Here is a 26,221-nt window from a genome sequence, read left to right as displayed (position 1 = left end):
TTGATTCTTTCTCACGGAAAATGTTTTGTCAGGAAAAAATGTTTTGTAACAAATAAAATACCCAATTTTATTCATCAAAAAAATATTAAATTGACCAAATCAACCTGAATACATTAGGTTACATCGATGAAATGATTGATCAGGTACACTGTAAAAAAGTTTTTTGTCAGCCTAAAATTGTGGCTTCCTATGGTAACATCTAAATGATTTTAACTGGTTTCATACAAGTCAAAAATATTATTTAACATCACTGAATCAACCTGAATACATTAGGTTACACCAAAAAAATATTTTAAATATTAAGTAAAGTAGAAATGTAACAATTACGGGTTACCACTTTTTACAGTGTATGCTCTGGATACCTCAAAGATGGTTTTGTCATACTCGTTCAAAATATCTGACTCCAGTAGGATTATGATATTGGAGGAAAAAACAAACAAAACAACAAAACAATGCTAGCTTCAAAGGAATGTTTGGAAAAGATTTGTCTTGTTTATGTTGAATATGACAGATTATGCTGAAATATCCAGAGAGGTTTTGTTTTAATTCCTCTTAGCATGTTTCCAGGCACACTTCAAAATCACACATATTGCTTGGGACACACAGCATCTTTTTTCCCCATAACGGCTCATAAATTTGTTGCTCACAAAGCAGATGCCCACTTGCACAGTTTTTCCTCGCAGGCAGATTAATTCTCAATATTTCAGCACATTTTTTATTTATTATAAATGTTTATTTATAATAAACCAGCTCATTGAAAGACACACTTTGTGCATCTTTTTTAAAGACAACAATTATCCTGCTGGATGTGTGAGGCACAACAGTAAATACGACTCTAAATATAGATGAATTTCCTGCAGTTACGAGTTGCTTTTGTTAGAGCTCCATTGTGAGAGTTTTAAACTGAGCATGCTGGGAGATTTGGGTTCAGAATTGTTGTAAGCCCTGAATGTATGAAAGCACAGATTTACACAGGATTCATCATCGCTGCTTTGAGTAGTTTAAAAAAGAAGAAAGACCGAAAGAATAAAAACTACATCAGGCTCTACTAGAAACAGTTGAGTGCATTCAAGATTACTTATTTAACCACTGCTCCATTTTTACAAAGAAGCATCTTCTGAGTATTGTTTATGGAGGCAACAGATGTGAATACAGCTGACAAGAGCAAAGCTTAACCCTGTTAAAATATTACCGAACAGATATTCTACCTGTTTTAACTTCGGCATTTATTTTAAAGCTAACTTGTTATTTATAGTTTGGCTATTAAAGCAATAAATAGATATCGACCAATATTGTTTTTTACAACAGATTTTTTTTAAATGAACTGAAAAACTGATGTAAAAACTTCATTTTTTGTGTAATTACAACCGATTTGGAGAACTGATTTTTAATTGTTGTTTTATGTCTGTTTTCTGACCAAATCATAACTAAATAATCACATAATAAACAATAAAAACATAGTATACATTGTGGATATACTGTAATATATAAATAAGCAACTTTTCTTGTGAAATAATTGTTTCTAGATGAACACAACCATTTCACGGAGTGGTGGTGGTGTAGTGGGCTAAAGCACATAATTGGTAAGCAGAAGGTTGACGGTTTGATCCCCACAGCCACCACCATTGTGTCCTTGAGCCAGGCATTTAACTCCAGGTTGCTCCAGGGGGATTGTCCCTGTAATAAGTACACTGCAAGTTGCTTTGGATAAAAGCATCTGCCAAATGTATAAATGTAAAACACACAGTGGTGTAATGGCATTGAGTACAGTTCCCTATCTGTCACTCACTTGACATTGTGTCGATGTAGTGACACTAGGGGTCACTCTTGGGAGCCCGAGACACCTCTGGTCTTTGATAAAAGGCCAATGAAAATTGGCAAGTGGTATTTGCATGCCATTCCCCCGGAGCTGGTATGCAACCACTCATTCAGATTTCCTCTTCAGAGCCAAACGGTCATGGTCACTGAGCTGAATTCCCATGACTGTTCATTCACCTCTGCTGGATCTGATGGCGCATTTCAGTGGCTTCTCCCGCCTCTGCACTGGTACACTGCAGAGAATGTCCCTGGGTGCTTCGGCAGAAATTAAAGAGTATATTTCTCTAAAAGAGTATATCTCTCTAAAAGAGCGGCACACAGGGAATGTCTTTTTAAAGACGCGTCTTTTTAAAGTTGACTTTACAATTGTGTGTTATTTCTTGTTGCGCTCATTATCTCTCGCCTTCTGATGGTCACGATCACTGTCTTTCATGTCTGGGCACTACTCACGTGGAGACAGTGTTCGTGGATGGTCATGTACTCATTGCGAGGACATGTCCATGGCAACGATGCGGTCGTGGCTCGCCTTTGTAAGAAAGCAATCCACCCCAGAGGCTCCCCACCTCGGTCCTTTTACCCACGGGTATAAGGCCAGCGCAGTTAGCACTGGGGGCGATTTGGGACCCCAATGGGACCGCCTCTGCCGGGTATCCCCCCGTGGACCTCCTATTCCCCAGCATGCTCATCTGCCCCGATCGGGCTTCCAGATGAATCCGCCGGCTCGTCTCACGGTGAGTTCGACCTCTTATTCGGAGCCCGCGAAAGTGATGAGCTCTCGAGCGCAGCATCGGAGAGCGGGCTCATCCAGTCGGACACGGAATCCTCAGCTGGGCTCCTCCCTTCGGGGATGATTGCCCAGTCACAGGCTGACACGGAGATGACGACATGCTTTCCCGGGCAGCCGTGAGCGTCGGCTAGAGTGGAACCCTCCGCTCTTCCCTGAACCCTCGCGGCTTGATGATTGGTTTCTGGGCTCGCGGTGCAGTTCCTTTCTTCCTGGAAGTGCATGAAGAGCTGACAAGGTTGTGGGAGGCATTTTTTTACTGCCTGGTCCCGATCTTTTCAGCTTCCCCACCCTCACTACCCTTGATGGTGGGGCGGCCAAGGGATATTCGGCAATCTCCCGGTGGATAAAGGCGCTCGCGGTGCACCTATGCCCGCAGAGCGCCGCCACCTGGCGCGGGTGCCCAAAGCCCCCATACAAGGCCTGTAGGTTTACGTTGTCTCTGACGGCCAAGGCCTACGGTGCCGCTGGACAAGCCACCTCCGCCCTGCATGCCATGGCTCTCCTGCAAGTCCGCCAAGGCACTAAAGGAACTGCACGAGGGTAGTTCCGCCCCGGGATTGATGCAGGAGCTGCACTCGTCAACCGACCTCATTCTCTGAGCGATGGAGGTCACGGCACGGTCTCTCGGGTGGACGATGTCCACATTAGTGGTCCAGGAGCGCCACCTTTGGCTCAACCTGGTCGAGATGGGTGAGGCAGACAGGACACGATTCCTTGCTGCCCCCATCTCCCAGACTGGCCTATTCGGCGACACCGTCAAGGACTTTGCCCAGCAGTTCTCAATGGTGGAACAGTAGACGGAGGCTATCCGGCATATCCTGCCCCGGCGCGGCTCAAGATCCCGCACCCCATCTGCTCGTCGCCAAGGGCGTCCCCCAGCAGTTCTCAATGGTGGAACAGTAGACGGAGGCTATCCGGCATATCCTGCCCCGGCGCGGCTCAAGATCCCGCACCCCATCTGCTCGTCGCCAAGGGCGTCCCCCTGCGGTGACTGCACCAGTTCTGCCACAGCCCGCCCCTTCGGCCCGGCCCTGGCATGGAGCCCACCGCAGGAAGCAGACGCCACCCGTCTCGCGGCCGCCCAGAACCCGTGAAAGGCTTCAAAGCGCCCTTGAGACGGGCAACCCAGGGACGACAAATCCCGCTGCTCTGGAGCTGGTAAGCAGACCTCTCCATCTTTTTGTTACCTTTGCATTTAATTGCGTTGCATGCCCAAGTGGCTGCAGTACTCAAGAGTTCAGCAAGGCTAACCCCATGCGATATATATCTTCTCTAGTTCGAATCCCTGTTGGCAAACTGTGTCTTCCTTGGGCAGAGCCCCTCTGCCCCAGTCTCCATGTTTGTAGTAACTCCTCCCCCGTTGGGTAGGATCTACCTTGAAGACTCTCCACATGGTTGGAAAGACCATGTGACGTATATTTCCACTTAAATATCCCCTCCTCTCTTTGGGCGAGGTGTGGTCTCCACGGTGTCTTCCCCTTGGGAGGGACACCCCCCGACTAGACCTGGCGGCCCAGTTGGATAATCCCCCTTCTTTTTTAGGGAGTGGAAAAAAGAAGGGGAAAAGAGGCCACGACTGGGTTAGCCTGTCTCTATCTTTTGGGTAGTCAACTTGTGCCCAAAGGGCCTTTCGACACCCATAACTATGTTGGGGGAGGTTACGTGTCAACCTGGTGTGCTGGCTATGAGGCACACAGTAGTCTGCCCACCACACACCGCCAGTTCACGTAACACAGTTCAGCCAATTGTGGCGTTTCTTATAGGGACCCCTAGTGTCACTACACACAACGTCGAGTGAGTGACAGATAGGGAACGTCATGGTTACTTGTGTAACCTCCGTTCCCTGATGGAGGGAACGAGACGTTGTGTCCCTCCTGCCACAACGCTGAACTACCCGCTGAAATGGCCGGACCTTATATCGGCTCTTCAGCATAAAACCTGAATGAGTGGTTGCATACCAGCTCCTTTTATACCTGTATGTCCGGGGCAGTGGCATGCAAATACCTCTCACCAATTTTCATTGGCCTTTTATCAAAGACCAGAGGTGTCTCAGGCTCCCAAGAGTGACCCCTAGTGTCACTACATCGACACAACATCTCATTCCCTCCATCAGGAAATGGAGGTTACACAAGTAACCATGACGTTTTTTAGAGACACATCAAATGGTGTCATTTATCCGTAGACCTGATATTAAAGAACCGCTAACTGATTAAGTAGTTAGGTATGAGTATTGTTTAAAAAAATGCTCAAACTGACTGTTTGTCTCAAACAATAGCCCCCTTAACTATGGCAAAATAAAATTACTGTAATGTATGGCCATAATGTATGTGGATATATGCATTTTTAAAACAGTGGAAATAGCAATATGATATAAAAGAAAACACCAAAAGACATTTTTTTTAATAAAAAGTTGCATGTATTAGTATTAATCGTAGAAATAAGCAATTCTTTCACCAAGTTAATTTCCTTAACTGAGTTAAGTTTGCTAACATAGCAACTAAATTCATTTAAATGGATTGTTCATTCACAGATATGTGATTATCAGCATTTTTAACTGCTTCAAATGTGCCTCATCCAGTTAGAATAAATTTTGTTGTCATTTCTTGTTGTCTTTTATTTTTCATTTTTTATAATTTCAATATCAAAACAACCAGGGTTGGTAGGGTTACTTTTGAAATGTATTCCACTACAGATAACAGAATACATGCTGTAAAATGTAATTTGTAACGTATTCCGTTCGATTACTCAAGGTCAGTAACATATTCTAAATACCTTGGATTACTTCTTCAGCACTGGTAGATTTTTTTTCTCTTGTTTTGACTATTAAATACTCTGCCAGTACAGTAAGACAAAATACATATGTTAAAATACATTCTCTGAAAAACCTAAATATCTTATGCAGTGTTGTTTCTAAAACAAGATAAATCAAACTGATCTTGTTTTAAGGATTTTTAGATATTTTTACAGGAAAACAATAAAAAAAATATTATCAAGAATATGATTTATTATCCTAATATCAAAGGTCTTACTAGAAAAAAAGAAATTATGATCCAACATGAATTTTCTTGATAAAAAAATATGATCATGCCTGTTAACATGTGCATGTAAAATGACTAGAAATAGCATTTTAGCTTATCGTAAAGCTGATAATTTACACAAGGTTTATTTCTATTTCTTCTGCTCCAAACTTACTTCAAACTTACTTCTCTGTCTACTCGTATGAATGTAACACATCATAAGAAAGTGTTTCACCGCTGTTCAAACGCACTTTGGATCGCATAATTTATATGTATAAATGTTTTCCATCTGAAAGTATTAAATATTAAATGAAACAAATGACAATAAAATGCAAAGTAATCTCTTCAGTAATCAAAATACTTTTTGAATGTAACTGTATTCTAATTACCAATGATTTAAATTGTAATTGTAGTGGAATACAGTTACTTATATTTTATATTTTAAATACGTAATCCCATTACATGTATTTCGTTACTCCCCAACCCTGAAAACAAATGTAGTTACATATGTAAACATGAAAAGCTGAATCACTTTCAACAGAACCTGAGCAGAGACATTTAAATGTACGTCTGTTGTGTGATTAAGGGCTATGCTGGTGTCTGACTTATACACTGTCATGTTGGCTATGCTGAATAATTATTCATCACATGTTAGCTGTGGTGAGCAATGACTGGAAACCTTTCAAGCCCTAAAAAAAACAAGACTGTAAAAAAACAAGCGAGACAAATTTCCTTACGGAGTATATATTGGCTATGCAGGCCCTTGAGATAGAGGGGTTGGCACTTTGAATTTTGGCAATGGTGTTTTTAATGAGCTCTGATTAATGGCGTCTCACCTCTGCAATGATGAGCAGCTGTGTCCTATAGGAACTAAGTGTTTTGGAAGCTTCAGGCTTCATGGTGAATCCTGTTTTATGGGAAAAAGATAATAATGAAAAAAACAAAAAACTCAAACAGGCCTCTCGAAAAGAAGTGATAGCTGTGAGCCAGAGGATTCTGTCCTTAAATCATTCTGACTGAAGAAAAACAACATTAAGAAGCGATAAATGTGAATGCACTTGTTTACATTGTTTACCTGTTTACATTTTGATGAGTTTTGCATGGAACTCCTGTAGCTCACATTTTGCAGCCGCAGAGATTTATTGGTCGTAATTTTAATTTTCCTGTTCCCCAGCAAGGATTTTCAAGATCATCTTCCTGTTAAACCATTTCATGTGTTCGGTTTATTGTTCTCCTTCGCATTGTGCCACTGCAGGACAGAGTAAGGAGGATTTTTCTCTGATTAAGGTTAAAATATTAGCACCCACAGCTGTAATCTGCCAGAGCTCATATCAAACAAGGAAAGCAGGCAGGGATGTGCAGCATTCAGAATTGAATTTAGAATGGTGTTTAGATTCCAATAAAAGAGAATATTGTAGAATTGTAATTCAAATTTGTATTTAAGGAAGAAGATTTGAAATGGAATGAAATAAAAAATAAAAATAAAAACAACTTCTGTATGTGTAGTTAAATATAAATTACTAATAAAAATGTTCAGTATGTACTACTAATAAACATGTTACATACATACAATATATGGGTTATTTCTTGAAATAAATAAAAAAATCTAGATATAGATAATGAATGTTTGAAATGCCTGCTCAAGAAATTTGTGTATATACAGGTGCATCTCAATAAATTAGAATGTCGTGGAAAAGTTCATTTATTTCAGTAATTCAACTCAAATTGTGAAACTCATGTATTAAATAAATTCAATGCACACAGACTGAAGTAGTTTAAGTCTTTGGTTCTTTTAATTGTGATGATTTTGGCTCACATTTAACAAAAACCCACCAATTCACTATCTCAAAAAATTAGAATACATCATAAGACCAATAAAAAAAAAACATTTTTAGTGAATTGTTAGCCTTCTGGAAAGTATGTTCATTTACTGTATATGTACTCAATACTTGGTAGGGGCTCCTTTTGCTTTAATTACTGCCTCAATTCGGCGTGGCATGGAGGTGATCAGTTTGTGGCACTGCTGAGGTGGTATGGAAGCCCAGGTTTCTTTGACAGTGGCCTTCAGCTCATCTGCATTTTTTGGTCTCTTGTTTCTCATTTTCCTCTTGACAATACCCCATAGATTCTCTATGGGGTTCAGGTCTGGTGAGTTTGCTGGCCAGTCAAGCACACCAACACCATGGTCATTTAACCAACTTTTGGTGCTTTTGGCAGTGTGGGCAGGTGCCAAATCCTGCTGGAAAATGAAATCAGCATCTTTAAAAAGCTGGTCAGCAGAAGGAAGCATGAAGTGCTCCAAAATTTCTTGGTAAACGGGTGCAGTGACTTTGGTTTTCAAAAAACACAATGGACCAACACCAGCAGATGATATTACACACCAAATCATAACAGACTGTGGAGACTTAACACTGGACTTCAAGCAACTTGGGCTATGAGCTTCTCCACCCTTCCTCCAGACTCTAGGACCTTGGTTTCTAAATGAAATACAAAACTTGCTCTCATCTGAAAAGAGGACTTTGGAACACTGGGCAACAGTCCAGTTCTTCTTCTCCTTAGCCCAGGTAAGACGCCTCTGACGTTGTCTGTGGTTCAGGAGTGGCTTAACAAGAGGAATACGACAACTGTAGCCAAATTCCTTGACACGTCTGTGTGTGGTGGCTCTTGATGCCTTGACCCCAGCCTCAGTCCATTCCTTGTGAAGTTCACCCTAATTCTTGAATCGATTTTGCTTGACAATCCTCATAAGGCTGCGGTTCTCTCGGTTGGATGTGCATCTTTTTCTTCCACACTTTTTCCTTCCACTCAACTTTCTGTTAACATGCTTGGATACAGCACTCTGTGAACAGCCAGCTTCTTTGGCAATGAATGTTTGTGGCTTACCCTCCTTGTGAAGGGTGTCAATGATTGTCTTCTGGACAACTATCAGATCAGCAGTCTTCCCCATGATTGTGTAGCCTAGTGAACCAAACTGTGAGACCATTTTGAAGGCTCAGGAAACCTTTGCAGGTGTTTTGAGTTGATTAGCTGATTGGCATGTCACCATATTCTAATTTTTTGAGATAGTGAATTGGTGGGTTTTTGTTTAATGTAAGCCAAAATCATCACAATTAAAATAACCAAAGACTTAAACTACTTCAGTCTGTGTGCATTGAATTTATTTAATACACGAGTTTCACAGTTTGAGTTGAATTACTGAAATAAATGAACTTTTCCACGACATTCTAATTTATTGAGATGCACCTGTATATATATATATATAATTTAAATATATATATTATTATATTTAATAAATTAACTTTATGTACCATGGTGGAAAAAGATATAATTTCTGAGAATGCTCTAATTTACCCCAGAGTCTTCAAAAAGGATCCAAACAACATTTAACGCAAAACAGATTTGCAAGATTGAAACTTCAAATAGAACACCTCAAAAGGTAGGATGAAATAAAGTAGTCAATTCAATTCAAAATCCAACTCATGTGTTTAATCTCCTGAGACCAGAGTGTGACTGCTGTGTGCATTTTACATTTCCCTTTTTGATTTGTAACTAGTAGCACCTAATAAAATTACAAAAAAAAAAAAAAAATTCCTAAAATTGTATGTCCTCATATGGGGACAACGGGACTAAGTTGTGACATTTTAAATAATACCAAGCTATCAGATTTATTTCTTTATTTATTTTTTATCAAATTGTTAATTATTTTTCCAGAAGTGTTGGTTATTCATGTTTTTGAGATGTTAAAGACATTACGAGTTATGTTTACTGAAGGCCAGAGGTAGGCAACTAGAGTGGCAATATAAAAAGTTTGGACTAACAGTTCATAGGCATATGTTTGTTCAGCACCAAACTGATTATCACAACTCTCTCAATGCTGCACGTAAAGATTACTACTCTAAAATCATTAGTGATGGGGCAGATAATCCAAATGTATTATTTAAGATAGTTAATAGACTACTTAAACCAGCCAATATTCCTACTTGTTGACCAGTATAATATGTTTCTCAATTATTTCATTGGTAAGATTGAGAATATAAACAACTCAATAGCTTCTGTCCCTCTGTCTGAGTCGCCTCAGATTCTACCAACAAATCCTTTGATTCATGCTTTTTCGAGTTTTGCAATGGTCGATATTGATTTCACTGTCAGAACCATTATGTCCATGAACTCAACTAACTGTATTCTTGATCCCCTTCCATCATCTGTTCTCAAGGGCTGTCTTCTATCTATTAGTCCTCATATCACCTCAATTGTGAACTCCTCATTAAATTCTGGATCGGTTCCCCCAACACTCAAAATAGCAGCAATCACACCAGTCCCAAAAAAGCCTGGATGTGATGCCTCTGATTTGTCAAATTATAGGCCCATATCCAATCTCCCTTTTTTGGCAAAGGTTCTGGAGCATGCTGTTGCAGCACAATTACATACTCACTTATCTGGAAATCATTTATTTGAACAATTTCAATCAGGTTTTAGAACTGGGCATAGCACTGAGACAGCATTGGTGAGGGTCATGAATGACCTCCTTATTGCAGCTGACACAGGTGCATGCAGTATTTTGGTCTTGTTAGACCTCAGTGCTGCATATGACACTATATCGCACACCATCTTACTGGACAGGCTGCACAGCTGGCTTGGTCTCTCTGGGACAGTGCTGGACTGGTTCAGATCTTATCTTACAGATCGCTCTCAGTTTGTCATCTTGGGTAATAATAAGTCTGAGACTATATCAGTGCATCAGGGTGTTCCACAGGGGTCAGTGTTGGGCCCCACTCTATTCAGCATTTATATGCTTACCCTCGGGCAGATTATTGGGAAGTATGGCCTTGGTTTTCACTGCTATGCTGATGATACACAAATCTACATCAGCACTGGCCCTGATATTAACTGCACTTTAACTGTGCTGACGGAGTTTCTGCATGAAATTAGTACCTGGATGCAGCATAATTTTCTAAAGCTGAACTCTTCCAAAACTGAGTTCATGCTCATTGGTACACTGGCTGCTACACGTGAAGTTGACCTAAATCTTAAATTGATGGTTGACAACAGCCTTGTTCTTCCCTCCTCTCAAGTGCGGAACCTGGGTGTCATCTTTGATGCTCAGTTGACATTTGATGCACACATTAAAAATATATCCAAAACAGCCTTTTACCACCTTAGAAATATTGCCCGACTTAGGCCCTTCCTCTCTCTGGCTGATGCAGAAAGGCTTATCCATGCCTTTATCACCTCTAGACTGGATTACTGCAATGCCCTCTTTTCTGGCCTACCAGCAAAAACCTTAAATAGGCTTCAGTATATTCAGAATATACTGTATATTCTGCTGCTCGTGTTCTTACACACACCTCACCATGTCTACACATTACCCCTGTGCTCTTGCAGTTGCGCTGGCTTACCATCCATGCTCATACTGATTTTAAAACTCTCATTTAAACATATAAAGCAGTTCATGGTATTGCACCAGAGTATCTTTGCAGTCTTGTTGCGCCCTACACTCCCTCCCGTTCTCTTCGTTCTGCCAATTCATTTGCACTTCAGCAGCCCTCCTGCAAACTTAAATCTATGGGGGAAAGAGCTTTCTCTTTTAGAGGCCCTAAGCTATGGAATGCTCTTCCTTTTACTATTAGAAACACCCCAACCTTGGATTGTTTTAAGAAGTTACTTAAGACTCATTTATTTAAGGTAGTCTTTTAATAATTATTAATGTTAATTTTATGTGTGGTTGCTGCTGTATGTTAGTAATTTTGTGTTTAGTCTTAAATTAGTTGGTATGTGTTTATTCAATCTTGTAGCGCATTGAGTGTAAGAAAAGTGCATTATAAATAAAAGGTATTATTATTATTATTATTATTATTATTATTATTATTACAGCTGATTAAAAAGAAAAGCACAAATAAAATAATGTACAAATAAAAAATTATTTGACTTGATTTGACTTTTATGATACAATATCTTTTTCTACTTTGGCAACAAAATCTCAATATTTTCTCTTTGCACTGTCAAAGCAAACAAATGATGAAGCATTTTACTAATCAGTAATTAGCATAATTAATTCTAAAATGTATTAGAAATGACAGACATGCTTTCCCGGGCAGCCACGGGTGTCGGGTTAGAGTGGAACCCACCGCTCTCCCCTGAACCCTCGCAGCTTGATGATTGGTTTCTGGGCTCGCGGCGCCACTCAAAGCAGCCGCACCCCGCTCCAGTGCCATTCTTCCTGGAAGTGCATGACGAAGTCGTGGGAGGCACCTTTCACTGCCCAGCCCCGACTCCACAGTTTCCCCGCTCTCATTACCCTTGATGGCGGGGCGGCCAAGGGCTATACAGCAATTCCCCTGGTGGATAAGGTGCTCGCGGTGCACCTATGCCCGCAGAGTGCCGCCACCTGGCGTGGACGCCCTAAACTCCCGTCCAAGCCCTGTAGGCTCACGTCGTCCCTGATGGCTAAAGCCTACAGTGCTGCTGGACAAGCCGCCTCTGCCCTGCATGCCATGGCTCTCCCACAGGTCCACCAAGCCAAGGCACTGAAAGAACTGCACGAGGGTAGTTCCACCCCAGATTTGATGCAGGAACTGCGCTCGGCGACCGACCTCGCCCTCTGGGCGACAAAGGTCACGGTGCGGTCTCTCGGGAGGACGATGGCCACACTAGTGGTCCACAAGCGCCACCTTTGGCTCAACCTGGTCAAGATGGGCGAGGCCGACAAGACACGGTTCCTTGATGCCCCCATTTCCCAGGCGGGCCTACTGGGTGACACCGTCGAGGACTTTGCCCAGAAGTTCTCGACATGGCTCAAGATCCCGCACCCCATCTGCTCGTCGCCAAGGGCATCCCCCTGCGGTGACTGCACCGGATCCTCCGCAACCCGCCCCTTCGGCCCGGCCCCGGCGTGGAGCCCACCGCAGGAAGCCGACGCCACCCGTCTCACAGCCGGCTATGAAGAACCCATCCCGGGCAACCTCAACACTACAGCAGATGCACTGTCATGGCAGGTTTCCCTCAGGGGAGAGTGGAGACTCCACCCTCAGGTGGTCCAGCTGATTTGGAGTCGATTCGGATGGGCACAGGTGGACCTGTTCACCTCCCAAGAATCCTCCCACTGCCTGCTCTGGTACGCCCTCACCGAGGCTCCCCTCGGCATAGACGTGCTGGCACACAGCTGGCCCCCTGGCCTACGCAAATATACATTTCCCCCAGTGAGCCTGCTTGCACAGACCCTGTGCAAGGTCAGGGAGGATGAGGAGAAGGTCGTCCTGGTAGCACCCTACTGGCCCACCCAGACATGGTTCTCGGACCTCACGCTCCTCACGACAGCTCCCCCCTGGCGAATTCCCCTGAGGAAGGACCTTATTTCTCAGGGATGGGGCACCCTCTGGCACCCATGCCCAGACCTCTGGAATCTCCATGTCTGGTCCCTGGATGGAACGCGGAAGACCTAAGCGGTTTGCTATTCGCTAAGTGGTGTTCTTCCCGACGCAAATACACCCAAAGATGCGCAGTCGGATCAGTGCTTTCCTTCCTGCAGGAGAGGTTGGAAGGGAGGCTGTCCCCTTCCACCTTGAAGGTGTACGTTGCCGCCATAGCAGCACACCACGATGCAGTCGACGGTAAGTCCTTAGGGAAGCATGACCTGATCATCAGGATCCTAAGAGGTGCCAGGAGGCTGAACCCCTCCAGACCACGCCTCGTTCCCTCATGGGATCTCTCCGTAGTTCTTCAGGGTCTACAGAGAGCCCCCTTTGAGCCTTTGCAGTCAGCAGAGCTTAAGGCACTCTCCTTGAAGACTGCCCTCCTGACTGCGCTCACTTCCATCAAGAGGGTAGGTGACCTGCAAGCGTTCTCTGTCAGCAAAATGTGCTTGGAGTTCGGTCCGGGTTACTCTCACGTGATCCTGAGAGCCCGACCGGGCTATGTGCCCAAGGTTCCCACCACCCCTTTTAGGGACCAGGTGGTGAACCTGCAAGCGCTGCCCCAGGAGGAGGCAGACCCAGCCCTGTCGTCGCTGTGTCCGGGTGCGCGCTTTACGCATCTATTTGGATCGCACGCAGAGCTTTAGAATCTCTGAGCAGCTCTTTGTCTGCTTTGGTGAACAGCGGAAAGGAAGCGCTGTCTCCAAGAAGAGGATCGCCCACTGGCTCATTGACTCCAAAACTATGGCATATCTTGCCCAGAACATGCCACCCCTGGGAGGGCTATGAGCCCATTCTACCAGAGGTGTAGCGGCTTCCTGGGCCCTGGCCAGAGGTGCCTCTCTAACAGACATTTGCAGAGCAGCGGGCTGGGCAACACCCAACACCTTTGTAAGGTTCTACAACCTCCGGGTGGAACCGGTTTCGTCCCAGGTAGTGGCATGCAACACAAGCGGATAAGCCCGGGATAGCCGGCCGGGTGTATCGCTTGCACATAGCGCCTTCCACCTCCCTTGGAGCTGAAGATGTGCACCATTAATTCCCAGTAGTGTTCACAAACTTTGTTCCCTGGTTGACTTCCTCCGAGCCCTGAGACAGTCGTTTTCGGAGAGACTCGCTGCTGGCCCAGTACACGCGCTAACTAAGAGCACTGTTCTGGGGTAGGTGCTCCGCATGTGGCGGTTCCCTGTAAGGCTAACCCCATGCAATATATATCTTCCGCTAGTTCGTTTCCCTGCTGGCAAACTGCGTCTTCCTTGGGCAGAACCCCTCTGCCCCAGTCTCCATGTTTGTAGTAACTCCTCCCCCATTGGGCAGGATCTACCTTGAAGGCTCTCCACATGTTTGGAAAGACCATGTGACGTATTCTTCCATTTAAATATCCCCCCCTCTCTTTGGGCGAGGTGTGGTCTCTGCGGTGTCTTCCCCTTGGGAGGGACACCCCCTGACTAGATCTGGCGGCCCAGTCGGTTAATCCCCTTCTTTTTTAGGGAGTGGAAAAAGAGAAGGGGAAAAGAGGCCACGACTGGGTTAAGCCTGTCTCTGTCATTGGGTAGTCGACTTGTCCCCAAAAAGGGCCGTTCGACACTCATAACTATGTTGGGGGAGGTTACGAGTCGACCTGGTGTGCTGGCTATGAGGCACACAGTAGTCTGCCCACCACACACCAGTTCACGTAACACAGTTCAGCCAGTTGTGGCATTTCGTATAGGGACCCCTAGTGTCACTACATCGACACAACGTCGAGTGAGTGACAGATAGGGAACGTCATGGTTACTTGTGTAACCTCCGTTCCCTGATGGAGGGAACGAGACGTTGTGTCCCTCCTGCCACAACGCTGAACTACCCGCTGAAATGGCCGGACCTTATATCGGCTCCTCAGCATAAAACCTGAATGAGTGGTTGCATACCAGCTCCTTTTATACCCGTATGTCTGGGGGAGTGGCATGCAAATACCACTCGCCAATTTTCATTGGCCTTTTATCAAAGACCAGAGGTGTCTCGGGCTCCCAAGAGTGACCCCTAGTGTCACTACATCGACACAAAGTCTCATTCCCTCCATCAGGGAATGGAGGTTACACAAGTAACCATGACGTTATGTACTTTGGGTAGTTTTTTGTTATATCTGATGTAGTTAAGTTAATGTTTATTGCATTATTTAAATTTCACGTGTTACCCTGATGGTGTTTAGTGTTTGTGTGAGTGACACTGAGCACTGTCTCTACATGTTTATTGGTCATTGCTCCTGGAAGGGCCTCTATTGATGAACTTCATGTCATCATGTGCCCTTCTGTAATTACTACAGTGATTAACAATACATTATAAAGTGAAAAGCAGATTTTTATAGCTTCAGAAGTTTAATATATCAAGTTGATCATTTAATAATATAAACAACGATAATGCACTGTAAAATATACAGCAAGAACAACAGTTGTTAACTGTAAAATGTACAGGTTGGTCTGTAAATTTGTTAAAATGTTTACTGTATTTTTTACATAATTATTCTGGCAACCACAGCTGACAGTTTTTTTTTTGTAAAAACAGATTTATTTATTTTTTACAGTGTAGGATAGCAAAATAAATAGACTTATCAGTTTTTTAAAGGAAAATACTTCCCATATCTTTTGTTTTTGATGTCAAAGTGAGTAGGTCTAGTCAAATTCTGCTGTATTTTGGTTAAAATTCATCCTTCACTTCATAGAAGCAGGGCCGTAGTAAGGAATTCTGGGCCCCCTGACTGTATATTGCTCTGGGCCCCTTACCTATTCAAACAATACAGTTTTGAATTTGTTGTGGGGCCCCCTGGACCTTTGGGCCCCTAGAATCGTTATCACCTTTCACCCCACTAGCTACGGCCCTGCATAGAAGCACACCAAATTAGGCAGAAACCAACATGGAAAAGTTGCATGACATGCCCTTTTTTGCCATACTTGAACACCATGAACTAAACTATACAAGGTTAAAGAAAATACAACCCAGACAACATTAAATACGGGTTCACTTGCTGCAAGGATAAACATGGTGTGTGCTGACCACATTTTTTTGTACTGTGTATTATTGGCTACCGAGAGCATGAAACCATAGAAATGTAAGTGACATTTTGAAACCAAAGTTGCCAATTTTCCAATTCAGGCTATGTTGTCTTAGTAATTTTGCATATTTTTTTGCATGTGCAGTTCATGGTGATAAAAATGTTAATGTTTGATTTTAAGCAAATGTTTTGCTTGCATTTGTACAATAAACAATGTTGGTATTGTGTTGGGTCGCCAGTGTAAAATCTGGGCTCTGAAGTAAAACCAGTTGTAAACCACAGTTGTACAGCCTTTCCCTATTGGTTTACGGTGCACAAAGGTTTCCTTTAGATAAATCCAATGCATTCCAAACGCAGATTCTTTATGGCTTAGTATGATGGAAGCTCAGTGATTAAGAAACTAATCTTAAATGGATTTTCTTGGTTTTGTCATCTGTGGTGTTTGAGTTTAGTGCTGGCCTGGTTTCTTCCCCCCATCTCTGTAAAGTCTCTTACCAGATTGGCTGCCTTATTTATTTGGATTCTTTGTGGTTCTGCTCGAATGGTTCAAGTCCAAATCCAATGGCTGCATTCATATTCTTCCACTCTCTTCATGTTCCCCCTCCAGACTCCATCTGTATACAAGGATTTGACCCCAACCTAGGGATCATCACCCCAATCAACCCCATGATGGCCGGGATCAGTCTGTTACCTCCTCATCCTGTGGCAGCAGAGCTTCCTGTTATTAAAGAAATCATCCACTGCAAGAGCTGCACATTGTTTCCACAGAATCCCAGTAAGAGCCACAGCATTTTTATATTACCCTACCGAAGCAAAATTATTAGACGTTTTACCATAACTGCAGGCACACAGATGAGCATAGTCTACCCTCATTTACTTCTTGTGATGTAATAGTAAATATATACAATCTGTGCCATTTTGAATGACCTGCAGTTGTGTGAGGTTTTTGGGGTAATTTGTTCCACTTCAAGACCTGTAACTTTATGCCAAATGCTTTACGTTTATAGAGAACGCAGGTACCACATGGCAGCATTTATTAAATCCTCTAATGTGGAAAATGAGAGAGAGATGAAATGTTAAATGAGTAGAGTTTGTTTTTTAAAATATCTTAAAGGTGCTGTAAGCGATTTTAGTGTTCTGAAGCTTTCACATGACTGAGCCATTGAATTTGCCATGCCCCCTCATTCCAAACCCCGCCCTCCAAAGATAATTTTGAGACCAAAACCGAGCAAAAGAGCAGCATTGTTTGTTCCTGTGGCTGTCAATTTCAACAGTGGCACAATAGCGGCCTCAACGGACAAACATTTTGAATCATAGCCTCAATTATCCGCTTCAAATACAACACCATGAGAACTAGAACATTTTTGTTTGCTGTTTACAAAGTCTACTGCTGTAACAGAAACCAGTGAGATATCTCAGGACACTTATTTCATTAATATCTTTAAGAGAGTTGGAATATTTTTTGCATACTTTTCCATGAAAAAAATAGATTACAGCACCTTTAAAGGTGCTATATGTAATCATAAATCATAAAATGACCATAATATGTCATTAAAGAATTAGGAAACATGCTAAGTTGAAATACGGGCTTCTCCGATAACAATGCTTCAGCCAGTATATTCTACTTTGAAGTTTCCATTCCGGGTCGAAATGTTTGTTTATGTTTTGGCCTGTGTGATCCCGCCCACTGCCCACTCACCAATAGTATTTAGACACCGCCAGGTTGCCAGATTTGAACAAGTTTGCAGGCAAACAACAATGCGCGCTGCAGCCATGGAAGCCAGCAAACTAACTGGATCAAAGATAACTGATTCCACCTGACCTAAAAAGCCTCGCCATCCATCTTAAAACCACCATGACCAGAGGCGTAGTAAATAGGATAAATACTGGAGATACCTTTGGAAGATGGAGACAGCTTAAAGCTCAGAAATCCTTTAAAACGAATGCTGAGTTAGCTAATTTGTGTGTCAACATTCTGGCAACCCGCATGAGCTTCGAGTCTGTGGCGGGGCATACAATGCTCCAATATTTTGAATTTGGGCTGCAGTACCCATTTTAAACGCTTGTTGTCAATCTTACATATAGCACCTTTAAATATAAATGAACCCTAGCTAACTATAGAATGCACATGTGGGTTTTTATTAGATGCAAATTCTTTATTTTACTTGTTTTGTCAATGGAAATAAATTGGTTGCATTGTTGAGGTATCATTTATTTCACAACATGAATTTAAACACATTTAATTCAAAGTAGTATTGAACAATAGCGTGACAAACAATAGGGTGACAACAAACCCTGTTATACAATAGAATCTCAGTGTCTAGTTGTTATACAGTAGATGTTTTATCTCAATTACCTCCCCCACACAAACACACATAGACATTTAGATTGCTGGAATTTAATGTTTCTCACTAATTTCTCATTAATAAACTGGTAATACTATGACTTCATTTTAGCAAATAGCTATACTCAATGACAATTTACTCTTTACAGTGCTTTCTAAATGTAAATCTGGATATGGACATTGTATTTAATATAGCAAATATGTAATTGCATGATAAAAATAAAATAAATGAATAGAAATTACAGTGAAAAAAAGACATTGCCAATATAATACCAGTTTGATTCCATTGAATTCCAACATGAAACTAGGCATATAAACAGCTTTCATTATATAATATAGCAAACTAAATGTGAAAATAGTTCATATTATTAAAGACACTTTAATTGAGAAATTATCAGAATATCAAATGAAAAGATCATTTTATATAAAAAAATCTTTGGCAAAATATAGAGTTCTAGGACAATGTCTGAGTGCAATAAGAGGTCTGAGACTCTTTGTGAATCTTGCAGATCTTCCTCCACCCTCGACCAGAGAGAGGCCGCCAGGCTGCAAGACTGTGTTTGTTGGTGGGCTTCCAGAGAATGCAACTGAGGAGATCATAAGAGAAGTGTTTGACCAGTGTGGAGAGATTGTGGCCATACGCAAGAGCAAGAAAAACTTCTGCCATATTCGCTTCAGTGAGGAGTTCATGGTGGACAAGGCCCTCTACCTCTCTGGTGTGCCTTTGTTTTCGCATTTATATATAAAAAATTACTTGTATTAAGGGCATAAAATTAACTTTTTGGATGACCGGCCGCTTTGGCTTGTGTTTTTCCAAAGTCATTAGCCCCACATCTTTTTCACTAGCCAAGTGATCCCTCGCCCAAAAAAATCCCTTTTCCATGAGAGTGAAGTCTGACAATCAATGTCATATGATTTTTTAGCTTAAAAAAAGCATATCATAGCAGTAGCAGGAATGTCTCTAGAAACTTTAGGAATATATCAGTATAATCAAACCCTGTTTTGCATTCATTATATTTGTTCCCATGAATTGACTTTGTCTCAGTTTACTGGTATTTGGTATCTTTGTGGAAATGTAAGCTGCCTGTGTGATATTTCTGTTTGGTGAATGATGTTTGTTGTTCTAGGCTATCGGATGCGCATTGGCTCTAGCACAGATAAAAAGGATTCAGGCCGCATACATGTGGATTTTGCCCAGGCAAGAGATGACTTGTATGAGTGGGAGTGCAAACAAAGATTACTTGCACGCGAGGAGCGGCACCGACAGAAAGTCCATGAGGAGCACTTCAGACCTCTTTCACCTCCTCCCATAATGCACTTCTCAGAGCACGAGGCGGCTCTTTTGGCTGAGAAATTGAAAGGTAAGGTTTTCCCCCAGACTGTGGTGCCATGATCTCATCTCTCCTTTAAAGCACAGATTTGTCATCATTAATGTAGTGCTGAGACACATTTGGGTTTGCTGGAAGAGCTTCATATGCAGAGCTTTTATGCCTGTAATAAAGGCAGACTGGGGTAAGATGACCCACACAGCCAGACCTGCTTTTCTTCAGACATTCTGCAGCTGTTCTGATGATGTGACAGACATAAATGAATGGCTGCATAGTTTGAGTCTCAGCACCAGCTGCTGTTTATTCTGTGGGACTGGTGTGCTTATATGATCAGCTCGTTCCATTCATCAGCTTCAATGAGGCCAAAGATTACCAATAAATCGAACACTCAGACCAGGCTTCTGGAAAGCCAAAAGGTTTTCAAGGTTGACTAAATAGTTTTCATTTGCTGTTAGAGTGCTTAAATGGGCTTTTTTTTTTTTTCTATTCTAAAAATGGAACATTTTCCAAGAGGAAACACTTATTGCTCAGTGGTGGCTCTTTCATAGTACAGAAGACTCAATGCAATTTTCATCTGTGTTTTATTTAAAGGAGATTTTTTTTTTTGTTGATGTTTTGATTTTTTCTCATATCGCAGTTTAATGTGTGGAAGACAACTATAAATGACCCACTGGTAGGTTGATTTCCTCAAAAAGTGTAACACGAACTGTGTCTTGAAAAAAAAATTAATACAGTATTAGCAATATCTCATTTGTGATTTTTCTTTCCTGTGGATTTGAATGGACACAAGAGGCCTGTTGTATTAGAAAAGATATTCATGGGTTGGCTCTAAATATTCTGCTAATCTTCAACATTTTACCAGACAGACAGGAATAATTAGATGCGAGGTTTAAACAATTTTCAGCGTAACCATCTGGCCAGGTTTGAATGCTCTTGACCTCCTGAGACCTGAGCGTGACTCATGTGTGCATTTTTACTTTCCCCCTTTTGAGCAAATATTTTTACTAAAAATTGTTGTCCTCATATGTGGACTGCCAGACTAAGTTGTAAAATTTTAAATTTTATAGGAAGGCTATTTTGTTTTTCATCGAATTGTTTATTATGTTTCCAGGAGTGTTGGTTATTCATGTTTTTGAGATGTTACAGATATTACAGCTGATTTTCTGTAAAGCTGCCTGGAACAATGTGTGCAAAACTATACAAATAAAAATGATTTGACTTTTATTTTACAATGTTTTTTTCTACTTTGGAAACAAAATCTCAATGTTCTCTCTTTGCACAGTCAAACAAACAAGTGCCAGTGCTGAAGCATTTTACCAATCAGAAATTAGCATAATTAATTCTGATATAAAGAAATGGCTAGCATCATCCAATCACTGCCAACCATGTTAAAATAAAATTATAAATGATAAACTCTGAATCTAAGTATTGATTATCATTGTCCCATGTCTGCCAACCATGTTGAGTGGTGCAAACATCATCTGCAGCCTGAAACTGAACTTTTGACCGGAAGTTTGGAGTGAATGCACTTGGCTGCATAGGAAAGCTATAGGATGCTCCCTTTCCCCATTTAGTGAATGATTTAACCTCCAGTGTGCTGTATGTCTGCACTGGTTTCAGAGCAGTTTGATAGGCACCTTATTTTCATCCTAACTCCATATAAAGCCTCTGAAAGCAAAAATTTTCAGCTTTTGAATGCATCCATTGATTCTCAGAGTGAATACATGAATTCTAAGGCAAAATAGCCCTATAGTCCATGTCTGTGGTCTTTGTATTTAACAGCATGCCATTTCGCATTACATCACTCAAATTTTCAAAACTGCATATCAGATGTAACTAGAGACTTTCATCTTTTGACTCAAACATGTTTCAGTGTAAAAACTTAATGAAGTTTCTTAGCAGATGTACTTTTTTGTGTGTTTCTCCCAAAGACAAACTCCACTAAGATCGACGGCATGTTGTTTTGTCAAATGACTCGATGCGTCAAAAGTTTAACCTTTACTGACAGCCCAGAGTGTCCTGAACTGAGATCAGTTGGTTTTAAAAGAAATTAAATTAAGCATAGTGTATAGCGAAGACAAAGCACAATGTACAAAAATGAGGATGCGGGTTCGCACATGGTTAAAGTTTTCAATATACAGTAAATCATAATTTTCAAGGTACCATATACAGTACTGTTTTTTTCCCATCACGGTGTTACATGAATCCAACACACCATTTGACATACACACATATTGGCATCGTCAAATTTCACGTTTTATTCTTAAAGTCGTTTCCTGGCTGCCAGCTGCTGTTTTGCCATGCTTTGATTACAACTAGTGTCTCCAGGAAGGTAGTGCCAGTTGGGTAATGTTGGCTGTGGTTGTTTCCATGCCTCTTGTCTCTCTCTGGAGAGACTGCATTCATTTAGATGATGGGGACTTGACTGCAGCCTCCAAGCTCATCAGCAATCACAGCACACTGTCAAGCACTTCCCATTCTCCATGCGTTGTATCTCAAGCTCTGTACACTCTCACATTCATTTAGCCCAAAGTGCATCAGAAAAATCATCTCTGATGGGTCTCAGTATTCCAATGTCTGGCAAAGATCTGCTTATGCTTGACATCCAGTTGCCTCTTTAATGAAACCATTGTTTAAACTCCAGTTTGTGGTCAAGGCGTTGCTGGTTAATGTGGGCTTCTGAGCCCCTGCTGGTAGATACTGTAACTACACCATTCTGAAGGCACAATGGAAATCCATGTTGCCACAGAATGTTCCAGTACTTTGACATCGATCCCTTTCTACTGAGTTACTGACAAGCGCCATCTCCCATCAGATATTTTTGCATGAATTCTGATGTATTCTCCTTCCCCTATGACGCTATTAATGGCACATTGCACCAGCAACCTCAGACACGAATTCTGGTCCCATAGAAATCAGGAAGTATTCGTGTTCACATAAACAATAATGAGCGTTATTCAGAGTTTGTGTTTTTGCTTTAAAATGTATTTTTTACTCCATTGACGGTTAGGTTTGAGTTAAGGTGTATGGTTAATAAAATATGCATTTCTGTTCACTGTATTACATCATGTACAACTGGAAATACAACTCGCTTTTGGTGTAGACAGGATGTAAGAGTGGAGATGGAGGTAGTCACATAAGCCTACACCTTTCTACAAGAGTCAGCAGTAAATGTGAAATACCTTGTATGGTGTAAATACACCATTTCCCTCATCTGGCATTTCTTCAAATCTTTTTTAAAATATATACTCTTAATTCTCCCCTCTCAAAATACTTTGGGCAGCTTTCTGTTTCTGCTGCATTTAGAAACACTTTAATAGTGTTCAAACATTTAAACTGCCTCTGGTTAATGCTTTATGGCAAGCAATTGCTCATTGACCCATTATACATTCATTGAAAAATGTATATAACCACTGTTTAAAGCAAAGCTAATATCCTTACCCTAATTAATGCTGACTAAATTCACAGTAACGCAGAGGCGTATGTAGTGTCCAAGTTAAAGGGAGGTCAGATGAGGGAATGCTGGGAATATTGAGGGAGACTTTGGAGATTTCAAATTAGCATTTCTTGTGGAGGTTCTCTCATTAGAGGTGAGATTGGTAGTGCAGGCTCATTTGACTGTGAAAATTATTTTTATTCTTGTCAGATGGCATTTTTGCCTGAGGGCCAGGAGAATTCAATTTCCCTTAATTAGCTGGGAAGTTTGAGTGCCACCCTAATAACATACCTGCTCTTCATGTCAGACGCCTAGAGTCCCCTGGGTCTCTTGCCAATCGGAGATGGCAATAATATTTATTTAATTGAAAAAGGAATTTAGTTCAAATGAACTGAGTTTAGCACAAATTTAAGGGTCTGGAGTGGATGTTTAGTATAAATGATCAACGTTATCTCATTTAAATTCAAAGGATTTAATACATTATGTGTGGTTCTGGTATACATACATTTTTGTATGTTTGGATAGATACTGAAAATACGTTTACATATTTACAATTTTAGAGATGTACAAATCTTTACGCAGCCTCTTTTAGAGTTAATAGGATATTGATTTCACAAAATTCATGGTTGATTTTATTGTATTTGCAATTAATTTGATTTAATATGTGAAACACCATCACATTTATTTAACACAGTTAATGCATTTACCAAATTTGACATTCTGTTCTGGTTTCATTCTATTCTGTGTGATTTCTAAAAACAGGTCTAGACCAGGCGATCTGTAAATCAGTGGTGTTTCACTTACATTTCATTCTTGTTCAGCTTTAATAGTAATTACATTCAGACAAATAAATGAATTTACTTTTATTTTTCCCATTTGGATTTCATTTCTAAACAAATTTGCTATTAACAAGGTGTTTCTCGAAGTGTCTCCTTATTTACTGCTAAATGAGAGTCCTGAGGTTGAGCATTGTAACAAATCACAGCCATGTCCATTGCATGATTTTTGTGTATCTTTTTTTTTAGAAATAGTTTTGTTTTCATGCTGCGAGCCAGTGTGAATTTGACCTTATATGCATTATAGCAATCCATTAATTTATGAACACAGTTCTCAGCATTTTTTAATTTTCATTTAATTTTTATTTTTATTTTTATTTATTTTTTATGTATAGCCTACATAAAGAATATGGCATACACATGCCCCACACAAAATAAGCATTTTAATTTAAAATTTATTAATCTAAATTATTAGTAATAACAATAACAATAGAAATAATTGACAAATACCACATTTGTCGTAATCATACAACCCTACATGTACACGAAACGTACCTAAGAATACGACTGAATCACACTGAATTGATACATCTGTTGTGATGTCATTATTCTCACTGGTTTGAAATGCGTTTTATTTCTCTGGTGAGATGAAGAAACAACAGTCTGGTGAAAAGTGCACTGGTTGGCACAGATGCAGGGAATGATGTTGTCACTCTGTACAGGATCTCATTAAGGCAAGTATCAAAATTACTGCCAGCCCTACAGCACTGACTTTGTGGCAAAATTCAATTATTCCTCAATTTCAGTAATGTATTTCACACAGTTCCACAGGGAGCAGATTATTGAAGCCTGGGAGAGGCCACACTGAACGCCTCATGTCTCAGCCACTCAGCCTGGAATTACACTTCATGTTTAGACAGGAAAAATGCAGGGTTAGTTACTGATTCACAAGCCGTGACTGAACACTCTGATGAGATGATATTCTTGTCCAATAGAAAAAGACAATGCAGGGAAAGAGACTTTTTTGGACTTAAAATTAGGTACTATGTAAAGTCAGAGCCATGGCTTTGCAGTTAGTGTGATTGCTTTAAGGGAATGGTTCACCTAAAAAAGAAAATTCTGGCATAATTTACTCACCCTCATATTGTTTCAAATCCATATGAATTTCTATTTTATGTGTCTTTTCAATACAATATGCAAGAACTTGTTGTATGACCACACATACCACTGCGAACAAGCTTCTCTCATAGCACTTATGAATGCAGACGGATATCAATATTTTTTATTGAAAAATTACTTATATTTCAGGTTGTTTTTACCTATCATATGGCTTCAGAAGATTTTAAATATGATGCACAAGTTACATCAACTGCATTCATGTTACTTTTATTAATTTTTAAGATAAAAAATACTGCCATTGTATTGAAAAGACAGCCCGGAATGTGCATTACAAATATTCCTTTTGTTTTCCGCTTTAGAAAGAAAGTCATACATGTTAGGAATGACACGAGGGTGAGTAAATTATAACATCATTTTCATTTTTGGGTGAACCATTCCTTCAACATATGGACCAACTTGTGTCATTTCCAAATTCCAAATTCCCATTACTTCTACTCTCTATACCTTTCCTATCGAAAATATTGCAAAAAGGCCATAACAAAATGTTTTTTAATAATTCATTTACAGTAATAGCCTTTTTTAGTTATTAAATATATTTTTTCGAGCTAAACAAAAAAAAATAGCTCTTAAAATTATACTTAATAACTAGAAAAGGGTGGTTTGTCAAGACAAACTTTAAATGTTGGCTTGAATAAGCCTTGCATGAAAGTTAGAATGAACCTTTAAGTCTAAAGGTTATAAGCCTTGAGTAGATGTAAAACTTGCGCCGTTTAAAAAGAGATTTAAAGTTTAAAGGTTATACGACTTTGGCAAACTTTGGCTGCTTGGATAGAGATTTTGAGGTGTGAAGGGTATGTAGGCCTTATGTTATTGCAAATCTTATTTATGCTGCTTTATAGACCATTTCAAGGACTATTCATCAGTTTAAGGAAGTGACATCTTTGTCCCTTGAACATTCCCAGCTAGTTGTCAAACTCATTCAAAGCAACAGCGGGAGGCAATTCATTTATAGTGACTTCAACACAATTAACGTAACTAACATTAAAACGATTGTCAAAAAATGTCATTATTAAAATGTGGACCATGTTGTTCGGTGGATGCTCCCTGAATGCCGGAAACGAAATTGTTTAGATCTCCGAAAAAGCAACCACAAATG

General features: G+C 40.8%; 1 protein-coding gene across 1 annotated transcript in view; it reads left to right on the top strand.

The window, feature by feature from the left end:
* LOC127448557 (ecto-NOX disulfide-thiol exchanger 1-like) overlaps positions 1-26,221 on the top strand; it is a 159,045-nt gene that overhangs the window by 99,096 nt on the left and 33,728 nt on the right. Inside the window, exons 4-6 of the mRNA XM_051711193.1 lie at positions 16,670-16,837; positions 18,916-19,122; positions 19,534-19,767. Coding sequence (XP_051567153.1) covers positions 16,670-16,837; positions 18,916-19,122; positions 19,534-19,767 — 609 coding nt within the window. The remainder of the gene's footprint in view (positions 1-16,669; positions 16,838-18,915; positions 19,123-19,533; positions 19,768-26,221) is intronic.

This window comes from Myxocyprinus asiaticus, chromosome 11, assembly GCF_019703515.2.
Source record: "Myxocyprinus asiaticus isolate MX2 ecotype Aquarium Trade chromosome 11, UBuf_Myxa_2, whole genome shotgun sequence".
Lineage (NCBI taxonomy): Eukaryota > Metazoa > Chordata > Actinopteri > Cypriniformes > Catostomidae > Myxocyprinus > Myxocyprinus asiaticus.
Note: the sequence above shows the minus strand (reverse complement) of the source record. Positions and strands in the feature narration are given on the sequence as shown.